Below are 17,055 nucleotides of genomic sequence, written 5' to 3' on the forward strand. Positions count from 1 at the left end.
TCCACTAGAAGGGCATACTTGGTGCCACCTTCTAATTGCCCAACAGCAAGCATACACTGGTCTCATCCATTACTTGGCGGTATAAGGGCCCTGGCATTATGACAGATTTGTGTTTAAAGGGTTGGGGAGGTTATGTTATTACTATATGTAGCAAACCACCTTGAGAATCTTTTGTCTGAGAAGGGAGGTAGACAACTCCTCCTCCAAAGAAACATAATTAGTAAAATACATATGATTCCCATTGAACTGAAGTAGGATAAAAAATGCCCCACATCTTTCAAAGCAGTACCTCCAGATTTGGTTTACTTATGGTTTCATGAAACATCCTTTTTCACACAAGAACATGGATTACTGTAGTTGCTGGAAGCAATCATGAACTGGCATGGAGGAGGAAGCTTTCATTCCAGCAAAGCAATGTGTATGAGTAGCACCATGTGAACATTCCTGCAGTTATCATCTTAACTGCAGCTCCTGGAAAGATCAGTTTGTTTCTGGTGATCAACAGCATCATAACCATAATCAGTGATACTTACTAATCATACCATATTTGAAATGCATACATTTCAACAGGTGGACTTTGACCAAATCAGTAAGGCAGGTACGTCCTCTCTGATGATGGCTAACAGAATGCTAATGGACACAGTGCATTGTAATTGGCTTGGGTCAAGTCAAATGCACTCACATGACTAGGTGCAGATTTTGCCCATCCTCATGCATCTGGTTTATAGCCCAAATTAGGGGACAGAACTAACAGAAGAGACCAGTCTGAATAACTAAATTCAGTATAGCCTCTTACCTCTACAGCGTATGGATGGAAGTCTAAATACATGATGCATATAAAATACACCCACCATCAAAACATATTGCTTTCCTTTAAGTTTCTTCAAGCAAATGTTTGGCATGGTCAGGAGCAGCCTCTGGACATAAATTTAGATTCTTAATTTAGATGTTGAATTATTAACCTCTCCCCAGCCTGCCCTCAAGACAGTTTTCAGTTATTCACACCTTTTCTCTTTCAAATACTGAGGTTTTAACTGAACCACCATCCTCTGAAGATAGCCTGTAATGAGGAACTTATTGAATCACCTCGGGTAGCCAAGAGGTCCTGCAATAATCATCTCTCCACTCAATTTTCCACACTAATAATTCCTAGACTTAAGTTAAGTTTTAGTTAAGGTGACCAGCTGTGTGGAAACATGCTCCAATTATTAATTGTGACCTTTCTTCTATTATAATAATAATAATAATAATAATAATAATAATAATAATAATTCATACACAGAATTCCCCTGTCCCCACATGGAAGGACAAAGGTGTGAATTGCAGGAAAGCAGAAATGGAACTTTGCTTTTCCATAACCAAGCATGGACACTCTTCTAGGTTTAGGAGTAGAAAGGTGGGGTTTTGGAAATATATAATGAGCAAATGTATCCTTCCCTTCCTAAGGAGTTATACTGCTTTTGGACAGCCTGGAAGTGTTTGCAAAACAGCCTGCAAAACACTTCCAGCAGCCTGTTCGGAATGCCAGGCACCTGTTTCAAGTGCAAAACAGGTGTTTTGAACCCCAAGCAAGGCCCATCAGATTCACAGCAGTTTGAATTCAAAATGTATTGCCCACCCCTATTGATGTGACTATGTTCCTCCCCCTGGAAGAAAGCGCACCCCTGCAACCAAACCCATTCACGCTTGTATGGAAATGCATAGTTTAGAAACAAGGTTACTCACCATGGAAGAGTCCCCACCTCCGTTTGCAACCGTAGCTCCTTCAGCACAGGTGGGTAGGTGGGTAGAAAGTTGACTAGCCCTGCCCCCATCTATGACATCACACTCTACCTCATAAAGGGTAGTGAAAGTGCTCTGAACTCCGGTCTGATTTCCAAGAGATACAGAAAAGAAAGAGTGAGAGAGAAAGCGAGAGAAATATTGTGCCCTATTGCAGAAGGAAGTAGAACAGGCCTGGGGAGGGACGGGGAGGGGCGGGGAGGGGAGGGGAGGGGAGGGGGACGTGTGCTGAAAGAGCTAGCCTCCATAACGTATTCAGGGACTTCCATGGTGAGTTACCCTGCTTTAGCAATCCTCTCCCTTGCTCCCTGAGCACAGGCATACCAAGGTCAATATCACTTATGGGGAGGGTGAGTTATGGGAGGGATCGGCCAGGAAGCAAGATGGCGCTGCATTAAAGGCTGCTCTTGTGTGAATGGGATGTGACTGCTTTGGAACAGCCTTCAGTTTTACAATCCCGTGTTTAGTCCAAAATCTGAGTGTTCCTCTGGTTCATAGTACATATGGGTGTCTGCAAGGGAACAGGAGCAATGGAGGGCACGGCAACGTCGCTCTGCAAATGCCCCTTGCCCCAGACTTCATGATATCACGATACAATGGCAGCACTTGCTTGACACACGGCTGACCATTTCGGTGGTACTGCAGTTTGCTGCAGACACCGTTGATGCTGCATACTACAGTATATGCATCTAAAAGGACCACCGTTCTACATTAAAAATCATCTCTTTCCCCTAGCCTGGGAAGGTAAGTCAGACAAAACATGTCTGCCTCCTTCCATATTCTCAGTGAAGCAATGAATAGCATCTTCACACATCACCCAGCCATCAATGAAGTCACTTAAAGCTCGTCTGCGTCACCATGATTTTTGCTCAGAAAATATTACAGGTTCATAGGATGCAACTTTTCCCTGTTAAATCATTTGGGAAGGAAAAAGCTAATCTTCCTTTCTGGTACATATGGTATGAGATTTGGGTTGGTGAGATGTCTCAAGGTCCACTTAATCAGGAAAAAGGAAGATGCACCACCTAGGCTAAAGCTGAATTCATGGGGTATGGACTGTCCTAGTCTCTGGTCTCTTTTTCCCCCCCAACTTTGCAGATCTTGTACTAACAGGATGGCTTGGAATCCTGTACTCTCAGCATGATTTCTTTCCTTAACTTTAACTCTGCATTTAATGCTCATTTGTGTGCGCATGCATGCATGTGTGTTAGAACTAAATAGCATTTGTTGATGAGAGAGCAGGAGAAATGCTTTGACAATCAATCATTTTATGAAAACTGATTGCAGCAGGGGAAAGGAGAGAATCTTCCCCTCTCCAGTAGTGATGGGGTGTGCGATGCTCACCAAGAACCTTTCTAAAACTGATGTATGGATATTGCTAGGCTGTGCTGAGGGAGTAAGTGAACAGAATACACTGATTTACAAAGCACACTTGAAACATGAGATGTCAACAAAATGAGGCAGAGGTGATCACTCTTTTCAGCCTGCCAGTTAAGTCCAGTGACATCTTACCAGAATGAAAACAGGCTTTCACAAGAAATATACAGCCCTGATAAAGGCAAGCCAATTTAGCAAACATTTTGTTTGTAATTTCCTTCAGCCAAAATGAGATTACATATTTGCAGCTAGCTTCATTTTGGTTTTCTGGATAGCACCCGAATAAAGAGCAAATTTAACATTATTGGGGAGGGGAAAGGAGAGGAACAATGGCTTGGAGACATAATCCAGAAGTTCTGGTTTTCACCTGGTGGGTAGTGTTTAATTCATCTACTAGAATATTTAAGGTTGTTTCCATAGAAGCATTTCTTCTAGAGAATCCCTGAGTCAAAGAAGCCTTTGCTACAAAGAGATACATGTGAACTACTGGGACATAATGTTGGATAATATTCCACATGATTTCTGATTTTCTTGCATTGCTTTGTTATTTATACCTGCTCACCATGGTTTTGAAAATTTTCCTCTAACAAAGCTTGGTCTTTGCTTCTGATTGTAAGTCTGCATTTAGGACCTATTTTATTTTTAAGTATTGTGTTGCATTTAACAACTGTAGGAGCAATAATGACTAATAATAATTTATTAAATTTGTATGTCACCTAACTTTCAATGACTCTGGGCGGCTAACAATAACAACAGCAAGTAATATTTTGTGTGTGTTCATTGTGAAATTGCTTTAGGTTTCCTTTCTGAAAAGTACCGATAGGCAAATCACTTATTACAATCCATTTATGCCATCCTTAGCAAGGTAATAATTTTGGTCCATGATCCATATTCTCTAATAGACCATTTTTATTCTCTCAAGAGCACCCTAACCATAAGAGGTTGCATAATGAGCTGCTTATTCAATCAGACATTTTAACTGAATGAATGGAATAACATTTTAAAACTTGCATTGACTTATCTCCTCTACTACTAAACTGTTTTATCCCTTTTATTATGTCATTTGATTTTTATTGCTTATTTCATGAACTAGCCCAGATATAGTCAATTAATCAATGAATTAATGCATTTTTTTTCCAGTTTCTTTGCCTGGAATCTGTAGATATTCAGGAAATTCTAACGAACTGGGACTGTGTTGTTGTTTTAGTTTAGCAGATACTCTTTAATGACTGTAGAATTAATTTCCTTGTTAATACTAATTCCTATTTATATTTTCCTAATTATATAATATTTATATCTTAATATCAACCAAATTTAGCAGTTTTGCAGTACAGAATTTAGAAGATTACCTATGTAGAATAACATGTCACATACATTTAAATGTACTGATATAAATCTCTCTCAAGTCTTTGGAGTGGATTAATTATGCAGACACTGGGGGAAAAAAAAAAAACTTGGACAGGGAAAATGGCTTGGCAGCCATTCTGGTGGATTCTATATGATTAACTGGACTGATAGGTTAACATTTGGAACTGAAGGAATGCAACACAGGGGGGTGGGGAAACGAATGAGGAATACCATGGATTCAGATTTGCGAAACTGATCACTATTAGTCATTTAAATGACACAACAACTACGTTAACTACGTTAAAGGGAGCAGGTAAGATGACATCTCTGCCTGTGTGTAGAGTGTAGTCATCTATATGCAAAAAAGGCAAGGAGAGAAGGAAATGTATATTATGAGAAATTCTCAAGTGCAAGGGGGTGACTGGTCTTTTTAAAGGAATGTGGGCTTTCTGTTTTGTTTTGTTTTTTGCAATTTGATTTCAGTTGATCAGAAGTTGATATTTGCCCTAGACATTAAGGCATGTGGGATGCTTTTGTCATTAAAACATAATTTAGTGAGTTAAACAACAAAGGTTTTAACATATAAGCCATTCCTTGGACTACTGTCTGTTGGAGACAGAAAGGTTTCCAAAGCTGGAAGAGAGAAAGATCTGAAGTGCTGGCATGTTTCCTTCTTTCTTACCCATCACTCCTTGGGAGCCTTAAAATAAAGGCATTTCTTCAGCCGTGAAAGAACACTAAAATGTCAAAACCCTTGAGCAAAGATTCCATGCACAAGGAGAATTGGGAGATCTAGTTTAATGTTTGTTTTGAATTGGAAATGATGAATATTGATATTTCCGAACTAAGACTTTTTAAAAAAAAAATCACTAATTTGGCTAACAAAAACAAAAAACTTCTCAAGCAGCACCTCTCCTGCATTTTAATGTTGAGTGTACTTTTTGATGTAAAGGAATGTCAAGACACTATCCCAAAATTCCTTGAATAACTTGATACAATAAAGTACATCACTGGAAGATGAACAGAAAAGATCCAAAGTAGTTTCAGTACTAGTTAGTGTTGATAAAGCTGCATTTGACATTTTACTGAAGTATCTTGATATCACACAGATGTTTCTTAAGACTCAGGATAGGTTTCAAGCAATAAGAAGGGTAGAAAGTAAGATTTAGTGAATAAGGGATGTAGTCAATAATAGTCAAGTAGAAAGAGAAAGAGAAAAATAGAGAAAGAGGATTTGTATGATAACCTAATGTAAAACAAAATATATCAGAATATATACCAGAACACAGGGAACACCGCATAGAATTCTATCAATAAATAATCAGAGTAAATAAGCAAGAAACAGAAGTTTTATCAGAAAGATAGTAGATATAACAGAGATTCGTCCTTGATTTGCCAGAAATTTTAAGTTGAAATTATTAATAGAAATGATGAAGACCTGTAATTTAAAAGAAGGTTGATGTAACATAAACACATTCATATTTTTCTATCTAGAATGTCCAGTCATCACTGGTTCAGTTATGACCATACATGAAGTAACTTTTTGGTTGAGTAGAATTATTGGATAAATGCTAGAGGGCAAATCAGTGTTCATTTTGACAGTGGCATTTAAAGAGAACCATAATTGTATTAACTTTAAGTCCTTGAAGAAAGGAAAAAGGGATATTTTGATGTAAAAAAAACCCTAATGAATACATGAATGCATTTAAGGAAGGCAATGACTGAATGTGTTCAAGGAAGTTTGAAACACATCTTACTCTAAGGAAGCCAATGAAGATGTCTGGAACACAGAAAAAAAAACATTCCAATAAAACATGTATTTTTTTCTCCCCCAGGAAACTAGCATTTGTTCACAGATCTTATGGAAATCCCTATTTTTCACAATGAAAAGATAAACAAACCCTGGGAAAATATATAACATCAACCAAAATACTCAAAGGCTGTTGTCCTCAAAAAAGAAATTATAAAGTAGACATTCCAGATTAGGAGCAATCAGTTTATACTTACTCCATGCTGACCCCATTTTATGGGCTCTGTAAAAGAATCTACTGCTGAACAAAGCTGACATTGCTGTGATAAATGGACTTAGTAGAATCTGACTATTAGTATTGACTAATCTGACTACTACTATTACTGACTAATAATAGAATTTGCCTTCTACTATTATTATCCTACCCTTTTGTAACATAAACACACCTCTCCTGCTTCATCTTTGCCAGGGTTGTATCAATACATTGCCATGCCTAACAAGATTACTTTCACATCTGCCACAACCTCAAGATACCTAACTAAACTGCCACTAGTCATTTCTCGCATGCTCGTGATGATATCCACACAGTCCCAACAGTACTTTGGGATTTGTTCAGTTTTTAAAAAATTGACAGAGAACAAATTGTTCTCCAGGGTTATCTCAACACTTTTCTGCTTGGGGCAAAGGAACCCCATTCCAGTGTGAACTTGATTGGTGGTTGAAACTCATTTAACGGATAGCGTTTTCCTCTATAACAGAACACCTTCTTCTATATATCGTAGGCGTCTTGACAAGCCATTCTGCTCATCAACACTTTCCCACTAATTGTCATGACTGGGCTGGCCTCTCCTGTATAACAGTCAAGGCAACATAGACCTGAATTAATAGTTTGCGGGCACATAACTCTGCAAGTAAGTATCCCAAGGAGTTCAATCTTTGTGAGAATATGGGGAAAATGCTTGTGAAAGGCTCAAAAGTTGCCTCTGGCCTTTCTCCCTTTCCTAGTTCTAAAGGACAACAAAGGACCCCACCTTCAAGAGAAGTTAACACATTCAGTGCAGGGGGTTTGCTGTCAGAATTCATTGGAAATAATTCTGCATGATAAGTCATGTCACAATAACACCCACCTATTCCCATTTTTGCTTCATTCTTAAGAGGCTGTAATCTGCATGGGCTGAAAAGTCTAAGTGTCTAATATTGTTCTAAAGTAAATTGTTTAACAATAGAGGTAAAAAGTAGATTCTTGATAAATATACTCCACTTAGGTAAAGACACAACTACCTAGTTATAAATGGTCCAAAAAGACAACCATTAAATGTTATTTAAATCATGCATAGATAGGAGGCATGGGTTTCCTTACCAACTATTCAACATGTTTAAAAGGATATGATGGCTGCATGTTTTTAAACACAGGCAGATTTTTGAAAGAAAATCTTACTGTTGCCAAAGTATATTTTTAATCCATCCAGTAATGAATATTTTTAGTTTATTAAACATATATGGTCCTAGACCAAAGAACATTTTTTGGATATTTTTGAAACAAGTTTTATAGCTCTGTTGATTTGCTTTGGAAGTGGTCCATCCCCTTGAAGTTCTCAAGAACATTTCTGCTGTTTCATGCTCACAGTTGTATACATTACCCTTAATTCAAGAGGGGGTATCTCATAGTCCACATTCCTTTCTTTTCAGTCCATGCAATGTGATTTTTTAAGGGGGTTGTGTATGACAAAAATGGAGAAGAAAGCTACTGGGTCCAATTTTTTTTAATATACAAATAAAACCATACCTCTTGAATCCATGCCCAAATCCAGTGTCCTAAGAATGCTGTTTTGCAATCTTCTACTTTAAACTGGGCAGAAAACACTTAACAACACCTCAAAGAAATGGAGGAGAAAGTATGTCCCCAAAATGCATGACAATTAAGAAACGCTTGCCAAAATTTTACATTTTGGGGAAAATGCAATTATGCAGATACACAGAAAATGTAACCTGATTTTTATGCAGACTTATTTTCCACCCAAATCTGCAAAGTGATAAAGATACAGACCTAGCAAATATATGGTGAAGAAAATGAGAAACTGAAACTAAAATGAAAGGTTCTTTCATCTATAGATAGTTCCATGCCAGACAAATGTTTACATGAAATTTCAGTTACAAATACATTTCACCAAGTCCATCGAATCGCATAATTATCTAAATTATTGTGGCTTCCCAATATTGATGCGAGTACATGTAGCTTTGAAGATTGTTGAAGAAAAATGCCAGGAGAGGCCATGTTTCTATCTCACTGGTACTGGATCCTTAACAAAAGTCCTGAACAAATGGCAGAAAAATATGACTTTGCACCAACAACACATTGCTAAGTTCAGTACTCTAAGGGACACTGCAAATATCATATAATCTACAGATACTTTCAGCACAGAGTTGTCAGATGATAATGTACACTTTATCAGTTTTCACTGGTGAGTGTGTACCTTATCCCATCGGAGTCCATGGGTAGAGCTAGGGTCACACAACTGAATGTACAAGTTTTCCAGCTGTCAATAATTTGAAAGAAACCATGAGCACTGTACTGTATGCAAAGTCTGCTTTTTATTTTATGCAAATAAAATACAGTTTATTTGCAACTGGCTATCCAAGAGAGAATGATGAATAAGATGAAAGCATAAAATAGGCAAGAAAGCTACAGATGAAGTGAAGTTGGAATTCATATCACTGGATAGTCTTGGAGCATACAGTACCCAGCTCTTTGAAACAATACAGCAAAATCACAACTGCTAGAAAGGTATTATGAAGGAAGATCCTACACAAACATCAGAAAGATCAAGAGAAGCCGATACCAGGGGTCTTCTCTGAATGTGACTTTAGGTTTACAACACACAATGCCAATTATTTGCAAGTTGATGGTAGCACTGCTTCAGCTTATGGTTGAATGACGAGGGAAAAAAGCATAAAGATGGTGGTGATAAAGCAGTGGGTGCTAAAGACTACCAAATGGGGAATGAAGAAGTCAAACATTTTGTTGTATTTGGTTTCACTGCATGTAATGGTAAGCCAACAACAACATAGACAAGCTATTACAGCATCTGCCCAATGCTGGCTTCTACAGAAGATACAAGAGAAAAGACAGAAATGAGAGTTAAGCCCAGCAGCCAAGCTGATGCACAAGCAGGATTGAGGGACAGATCAGAGGTAGGTGGAAATGTTCAAAACCAATGAGAATGGGAAGCGGATCCAGTTATGCCAGCAAGTGAAAGAAGAATGATCTAAGCCTGTTACATGAGAGATGTAAGGACAAAGGAGACTTATTTCCTTTAACACATCTTTAAGAACATCAAGATTTTAAATTGACACTATTCTGCACATAGATCAAGAAACCTGCAGGATCAGGAGGATCCATTCCCAAAATGTTTCCCAAACAAAAATAAACTCTCATTTTGACTGGCAATCCCTTTTCTTCAGAAGTATGTATTACTAAAATACCTATCATTGGGAACATGGGCATGAGTGTCCCTGCGTGCATGTGGAGAGAAGACTGGTATTGTATAAGGACAGAAGGTGAACCATCTCTCAGACCACAGATCTACAGTTGAGGGAGACAGACATTGGTTACACTCACAATTTGCTATAGACCTGTGTTACTGAAAGCTGTACATGGAGTCAGCTTCCCTACCCACTCCTGAACTAACTTTGAATGAGATTTTTGACTATGCCAGGGTTTCTCAACCAGGGTTCCGTGGTACCCAAGGGTTCCATGAGAGGTCACTAGGGGTTCCTTGGGAGATCATAATTTCTTTAAAAATTCATTTCAAATTCGGGCAACTTCACATTAAAGAGGTAAGTTTCATTCTTTATTTTTAGTTTAAGAACACTGTTAATGTATATATACAGGCCTGCACATGAAATGAATATAATAATTTTGTAACTTATGGCCTATATTTGAGCCTGAATGTGCAGGGGTTCCCCAAGGCCTGAAAAATATTTTCAAGGGTTCCTCCAGGGTCAAAAGGTTGAGAAAGGTTGGTCTATGCAAAACACCACAGGAATATGGGGCAGATCGATTCCCTGCCCTGCCCTTGGGGCTCCAGTAGCTGTCAATTCAGACTGCTCCTAACTTTATATTTTCTGCCTCAGGTTCTCTACGTTAGTCATCCTGAAGGTCAACAGAGTGTTGTGAACAGAATTTGTATTGTGGGGGGAAAGCTGGGATATAAGGAACATGCATGTGATTAAAACATCACTAAATGTTGTTTTATTGCAATAGCTGGCTCCAGTTTGGAATGGCTGGGCAATCTTTAGGGAAGTAAAATGGTGGCTTTCTAAGAGGAGTTATTGTTTTACCTTTTATCTATATCATTGTTTGGATACATGCATGCTTTACTTAATTTTATCTGGTTCTCCTTTATTCTACCTGCTCCCTGCACATGTATTGTTCCTTTTAATTTCGCCTCTGACCATAAATAAAATAAAACTTTTTAAAAATTGAAGGATTAAAGGAGAATAACCTTTAACTGCAATGGGATGATGGCTACTGCCCAAGAAATATTAGGTGATAAAAGCTGTATGCCATGACAACAAATTATTTCTGGAAGAAGTACATGAATTCAAAAGAGTAGGTTTCATCAGTGGCCCAGCTGGAGCAACTTCATGTTAAATTTAGCCCATCTTTTGGTCCAACAGATTCTTTGCCCAACACTGGATCACTAGATCATGAGTGTTGGCAATTTTATGAACTTTCCTGCCATGACAATAATTGAGCCCTTGACACTAAGTGGTTACAGGATGAGGCCCAGAGGAGGGAAATAACTTATGATTCAGGAAAGGACTACACCCACACCAATGATCCTGCTCACAAGCGCCTCCCCTACAGCAGTGTTTCTCAACCTGGGCAGCTTTCAGATGTGTGGACTGCAACTCCCAGAATTCCCCAGCCAGCATCTGAAAGCTGCCCAGGTTGAGTAACACTGCTCTACAGTATTATCCCCCTTTTGTAGGAAGGTGAATGAGAAGTTTCCATGCTGATGTTCACCTGCATGGAGAGGATTAAGGATATCTCACTTCAGTGGAAGTGAAGTGCATAGAAAGGGCAGAACTCTCCTATCATCAGAGAAGGAAAGAACATTTAGCCATATAACCTTGCTAAATATAAAACCAAGTTCCTATTAATAATGAATTTAATATCGCATTTTATTATACTTTTAATGGGCATGAAGAGCAAAACCTCTGGGTGGATTACGTAGCAGTGAAGACAGGTTATTCAAACCGGAATAACATTGCCTTTTAAAGACCAAGACATATCTTGTATCTTCCAAAAGAATGGGGGCTGGGGTAGAATCACTAATTTAAAAATTAAGATACGCTAACAGTAAAATACAGGAGTTGGCTTACCCCGGAAACGATCAGTTCTCCTCCTAGGTTTTGGACCTCTGCTTTGACCTTGCTACAGATATTAAGCTGGTGACAGTAAAGGGCAATACGTTGAAGATATGCTAGTAGGTCTTGCTTACAGGCTGAATCAGGACACTGCAAATGAAAAGAGAGATGAGCAGGTTAAATTTGATTTACTGTGGTTCATATGCTGAATGTGCAAAAGAAAACCCGCTCACTTTGAGGACTTGGCTTCGCTTGATTGTTTGGTTATGTGTTTTGCAAAGATCTTTCTTTCACAGCACAGGAACCCAAGAGGGCCAAAGGCAAAGAGAGGAAAACCCAGCCCCACTGTTTGTCACTTACCCAATGAACTGCAGAGCAGACAGCAACATCATTGTTTCCATCTCCTTAGGATGTGGTTCAGGTTGCACATAAAGTTCTCCCGGTGTACAATATACTATCTTTACAGTACAGAACGAACCACATTTAAAGGAGAGCCTTCCAGCCCGGAAAGCATTAATAAGAGCGAAATGAAGCTACCTTGCCAAGTTACAAGCAGGAAATGGCATTTTTACTCCACCAGTGGAATGCCACCTGTGGCACTCTTTGGACGTACCTTACAAATCAAAATGACATGGGCCCAGTTCAGTTCAGTTAAACGGAGTCAGTATTAGGAAGGGTTTATAGTCACTGCAGCAGGTTGAAGCACAATTTATGGGGCAGCTCCAGAAAAGAGAGGAAGGCTAGTGATATAACTGAAGATACTCTTCTTTTAATCAACAATAAATAACCCTAAAGTATCACTGGCAGATCACCATGCAGTCTCTGACTGAATACCTGAGGTTGAAGGAGAACTCATCATTTCATGTGGCAGTCTGTTCCACTGGCCGACAACTCAAGAAGTCAGGAAGTTCCTCCTGTTATCTTGCCTGAACTATCCTTTCTTCCAGCTTTCCTCCACTCACATTTTATTCTTTCCAACCCAACAGGGTGTTAGAAAGAAAGTATGCAAAGGGGCTTGGGACTTTGGCCAGTGGTCTGTCTATCAGTAGGATAGCTCTTTAAAAACTGAAGAAAATGGGTCCAAATTTGGCGAGGAGGACGAAGCCAGGGAACCGGGTTCGAAAATGGGCTGAATCTGGCCTGGGGATGTGGGGAAAAATAAAATAAAATAATAAAAATAAAATAAAATAAAGTAAAGTATAAAATGTACCCCTATGGGAGAGGCAGCTGGAGAGCAACTGGGAATGTCACTGATTCCTCCATTCTTAAGCCTACCTGCTTCCTACTCATGTGACAGTATAGCAGTGTTTCTCAACCTTGGCAACTTGAAGGATTCTGGGAGTTGAAGTCCACACGTCCTCAAGTTGCCAAGACTGAGAAACGCTAGCATAGCGTATGTAGCTTGCTCTGTGCTTCCTAGTGAATGCATACACATACCCACAGGTGCAGCACAGGGGCAAGAAGACATATGCCCAGATGCATTAAGTTGCACGTTGCACGCAAAAATATACCGGTGCAGCTGCTGGTGAAGGGGGTGGATCAAATTCCAGAAGCCAGGCTCTGCAGCCATCCCCTGTCTCATTTTAACGAAGTCTTAGAGGAGAGGGCTATTCTAGAGGAAACCTTCCTGCTGCTTCAGTCATTTTTCATGCAAACAAGAGCAAGCTATTGCTCTAAACCATAGACCTTCTTATACAGAAACTTAATTAGCTCAAGGTTGGATTAGGACAAAGGAAGGAAATGAGGGCTGAAGAGAAAAACTAAGAGAATCCATTCAGGCTGAGCGATTCACTAGGTCAAGTAGAGGACCCCTGGTTCTGTGGCAAAGCCAGCTGGGCTCCGGCCCAGGCCCAGTGGGGCTCCACCACTGATGGGGACAACTGGAACATGGGACAATACTTTATGCCATCGGTCATTCCAGTTTAGAGCTCTTTGCCCCAACGGGCGGTAAGTTTGTAGGGTTTCAGATCTGGATTTTTCTCACTCCCACCAGGAGACATAAAGGGCTTAGAAGAAATCAGTGAGGAACTCCATGGCCCTTTGGCAGGACACAGGAAGAAGCGAAATTCAGGAGCCCCTAAAAGTGTGAGTAAAGAATGCACAGGCAGGCAGCCTCTACCATATATACACTACATATTCTTCTCTCTCCTAAATCAGACCCAAGAGAATTCCCTTGGGTAGTTAAGGCTCATCTCTTCTCCCATATTTATGATAATGCCATGAAAGTGTCTCCCTCCTTTTCTTTCAGAAGTTGCCACATCTTTCACGCGGGAATCCCAGAGGCCTTTTCCCACTTAGTTGCCATTTAGCACAGTCATATTTATTCGACTCTGGAGACCTTGTATCTGAAAGAAACTTTGAGATAAGCTCTCTGGAGAGATGACAAAGGGCTTAAACAGAAGTACCCAGAGCAAATTAAAACTTAGGATCTCGCTTTCTCTCTTTTCTCTGTCTTTCTCTTTAGCACCGTAATTAAAAATGTAACAGCCTATAAAAAGCTAACATTGCAAAGAGGTCTCAAAACTTCGATAAAATTTCCTCATTTCTGAGGCTCTGAGGAAGGACAAATAACCTTGGTGGCTTTAAAAAAAATAATGATGGCTTCAAAAGTTCTGTCTGTACTCCCATCTCTGCTGAACAGCTGCTCTGTTTTCATTTTAGATCACTGACAGGTAGTTATGGGTTCCCTTTGTAATTTGCTTGTTTTTTTTGTTTTTTTTTAATAAGCTTTTGGGAATATTCCTCCATGCCAACAAAGAAATTCTTTAAGAGCCCCTATAGTGCAGAGTGGAAAGCCTTCCTTACCCCTGTACTTGCTCAAACTCACTTTTAAAGGATAAATTAGTGTCAGCAGGTATGGAAGATTTGTTTTAAAGGCAGAGCTGTCAGTTTTCAAACCATAAAGTTGAGGTTTTTGCTGCTAGTGGAAACTTCCACATTATTTATACCCAGTTTCCACTGTCAGTCTGGGTTACAGGAAACCTAATGCTGGCAGCTCAGGAAACACAGCATATAAAAGCCATTCGCTTCATGGTTTACTGTGAGGTAAATAGAATGGGAAATAATGTGGGGGGGGGAGTCCTGAAAGATTGTCATTGTAGGAGCAAAAACTGCTGTAGGCAATCTTTGTTGTAGTCAAGGATTTTTAAAAAAATATCCTACAACTACAGGGGTGATATAGTGATGCAATGGTATCACTGGGGGGCAGAGCTGGAACTCTTGGGCTCCCCTCATTTTTCTGGAAGTTTGGGGAGGGGTCCCATAAAATAGCTTTTGTATGCCTAGGGGACCTATTTTACATGTAAGTTCTAGGTACCTCCATAAACACACAGATAGATAGATAGATAGATAGATAGATAGATAGATAGATAGATAGATAGATAGATAGATATTTCAGATTTTGTCACTGCCCCCTCCCTCAAAAAAGAGACTCTGGGTGGTTTACAATAAAACTAAACCTAAATACAGCTTGAAATTTAATAAAAATAGTACCTCTTAAATATAAAATATAATATAAATATAAAATTCAGCATGGCGATATTATAGTGCTGTTAATGGGTGGTTTGCCACCAATTTTGGCTATAAAATCTGGCTGGACTCTGGAGCACGCTTAAAAACAAAGGCAAGGAAAAAGGGAGCAACATTTTTCAATCTTGGTGACTTCCAGAGGTGTGGACTTCAACTCCCAGAATCTTCAGCAATGCCTATGTTGGCTGGGGAATTCTGGGTGTTGAAGTCCCCACCTCTGGAAGTTAAAGGATATCTATGAGCTACAGATCCATCCCCACTCACTGCACCCTGACAAAGATTCAGCTAATCCTTACAAGGTTCACTGTGCTACAAGTGTAGCTCCTCACCAAGAACAAATTCCACAAATACAATATATTACATAAGAAACTACAGTTAAATAATGCTATCTTGTATGATGCTTTAGAATAGAATGCGACCTCAATGATCTTCTGTTTCAATTACTAACAGAATCATTTCCCTGCAGCGATGGCTTATAGGCAGAATTCAATTTAAGCATGTGTTAGCTTTTCCCTTTTTAAAGAGCTGCTCAAAAGTTGGTTACATGTAAACAACTGGCATGACTCATGGAAACTGAGAAGGCCACAGAGGCTGCACCAGAAAACAGGAGAAATGGGGATGAGTGAAGAAACTAAGAACCTTCCTCCATTTTCATGGCCCTTCCTCAATCTGCTGCCATGCAGATGTGCAGGTACTACAACTACCAGAATTCTCAGAGCTAGCCTAGCCAATTATGATACTGAATGGGAATTCTGGGGGTTCTTCTTCTATTATATATGCATAGCACCTTGCCGAGGAAAGCTGCTTTATCTGAAAGACACACATTACAATTCCAGGCACGCAACCATGACTTTGGGCACAATGGTTCGCTCTGGTGCTCAAACTCATTTCAAGAGCAAATCTGGAATTACCTGATCAGCCACAGCACGAGCCAGTTTGTCCATTCTGGAACCGGCTTCTGCAATCTTCTTGGCAGCATTGATGACATCAGATGTATTCTTCAATGGCCCCTTGCCCCTGGAAAAGACAAGTGCGGTGCCATCAATGTAACTTTCGGAAACAAAGAAATGTACTCTCCTGGGTAACACTTTTGTTTTTCTTATTCTTCTACAGCTGTGACGTGACTGTTGCTCAATTTACCACAACATTGTCTTTATTTATTAGTGTATAGGCTAAGAGATTGGGGAGAAAAAAGGGGGTGAGGGAGGTATTGGATATCTACATATACTCCAGAAAGCTTTGCCGGCATTTTGGTCTGATTTTGCCTCCAAGCTCCTGAACTTAATTGTAGATGCATTTTAAAGTGTTCATTAAGATGGCATTCCTAGTGGAATGCAAAACAACAATGCCAAGCTTTCCTCTCTGCTCCCCAAGCAGGATTTAATGTTAAGGCTGCCAGATCCAATTCAGAAATAGGCCAGAGTTCAGTGGGGACACAGAGGAGGCAGCTTCACAGCTGCACTAAGTTGAATGCTGCCATGCCGTGCTGTTAAAATGTTGGTCTAGTTTCAGAACTTTTTTTGCAATTGCTTGTTGGGCTCTTTGGATATCACCTACAGGTGTGCACAGGGCACAGTCCAAAAAGTCAAGGTGATGATGCACATTAAAAAAAAGAAAGAAAGCAGGTGGAGCTTTGATCGTACCATCATAGTTGCCACATTGACTTTTTTTTTTCTCTGCCATATCCTGGCTTGCAGACCCCCTGATCTGTAGCGAGCCAAGATGACACCCAAATTGCAGAATAGGAGTCATGATGTCACACAAACAGTGCATTTCTGTAATGACATCATGATGTCTGCCGTAAATCAGTAAGTTGTGTCTTTTGCAGCATAACTTTGAATTTGAATTTGAATAAACTTATGAGTCATCATTTGATCCCCCTGGACCCCACACCCCAG

At 39.7% G+C, this 17,055-nt stretch overlaps 1 protein-coding gene across 2 annotated transcripts in view; it reads right to left on the reverse strand.

Moving 5' to 3' along the window:
• CTNNA2 (catenin alpha 2) overlaps positions 1–17,055 on the reverse strand; it is a 586,207-nt gene that overhangs the window by 20,921 nt on the left and 548,231 nt on the right. The window contains exons 16-18 of one of the 2 annotated variants that reach the window (XM_063310025.1): positions 16,069–16,174; positions 11,645–11,779; positions 1,726–1,869 (exon numbers count right to left, since the gene is read on the reverse strand). In XM_063310025.1, the coding sequence (XP_063166095.1) occupies positions 1,726–1,869; positions 11,645–11,779; positions 16,069–16,174 (385 nt within the window). The remainder of the gene's footprint in view (positions 1–1,725; positions 1,870–11,644; positions 11,780–16,068; positions 16,175–17,055) is intronic. The other variant, XM_063310026.1, reaches the window with a different exon arrangement.

Source organism: Candoia aspera, chromosome 8, assembly GCF_035149785.1.
Source record: "Candoia aspera isolate rCanAsp1 chromosome 8, rCanAsp1.hap2, whole genome shotgun sequence".
Taxonomy (NCBI): Eukaryota; Metazoa; Chordata; class Lepidosauria; order Squamata; family Boidae; genus Candoia; species Candoia aspera.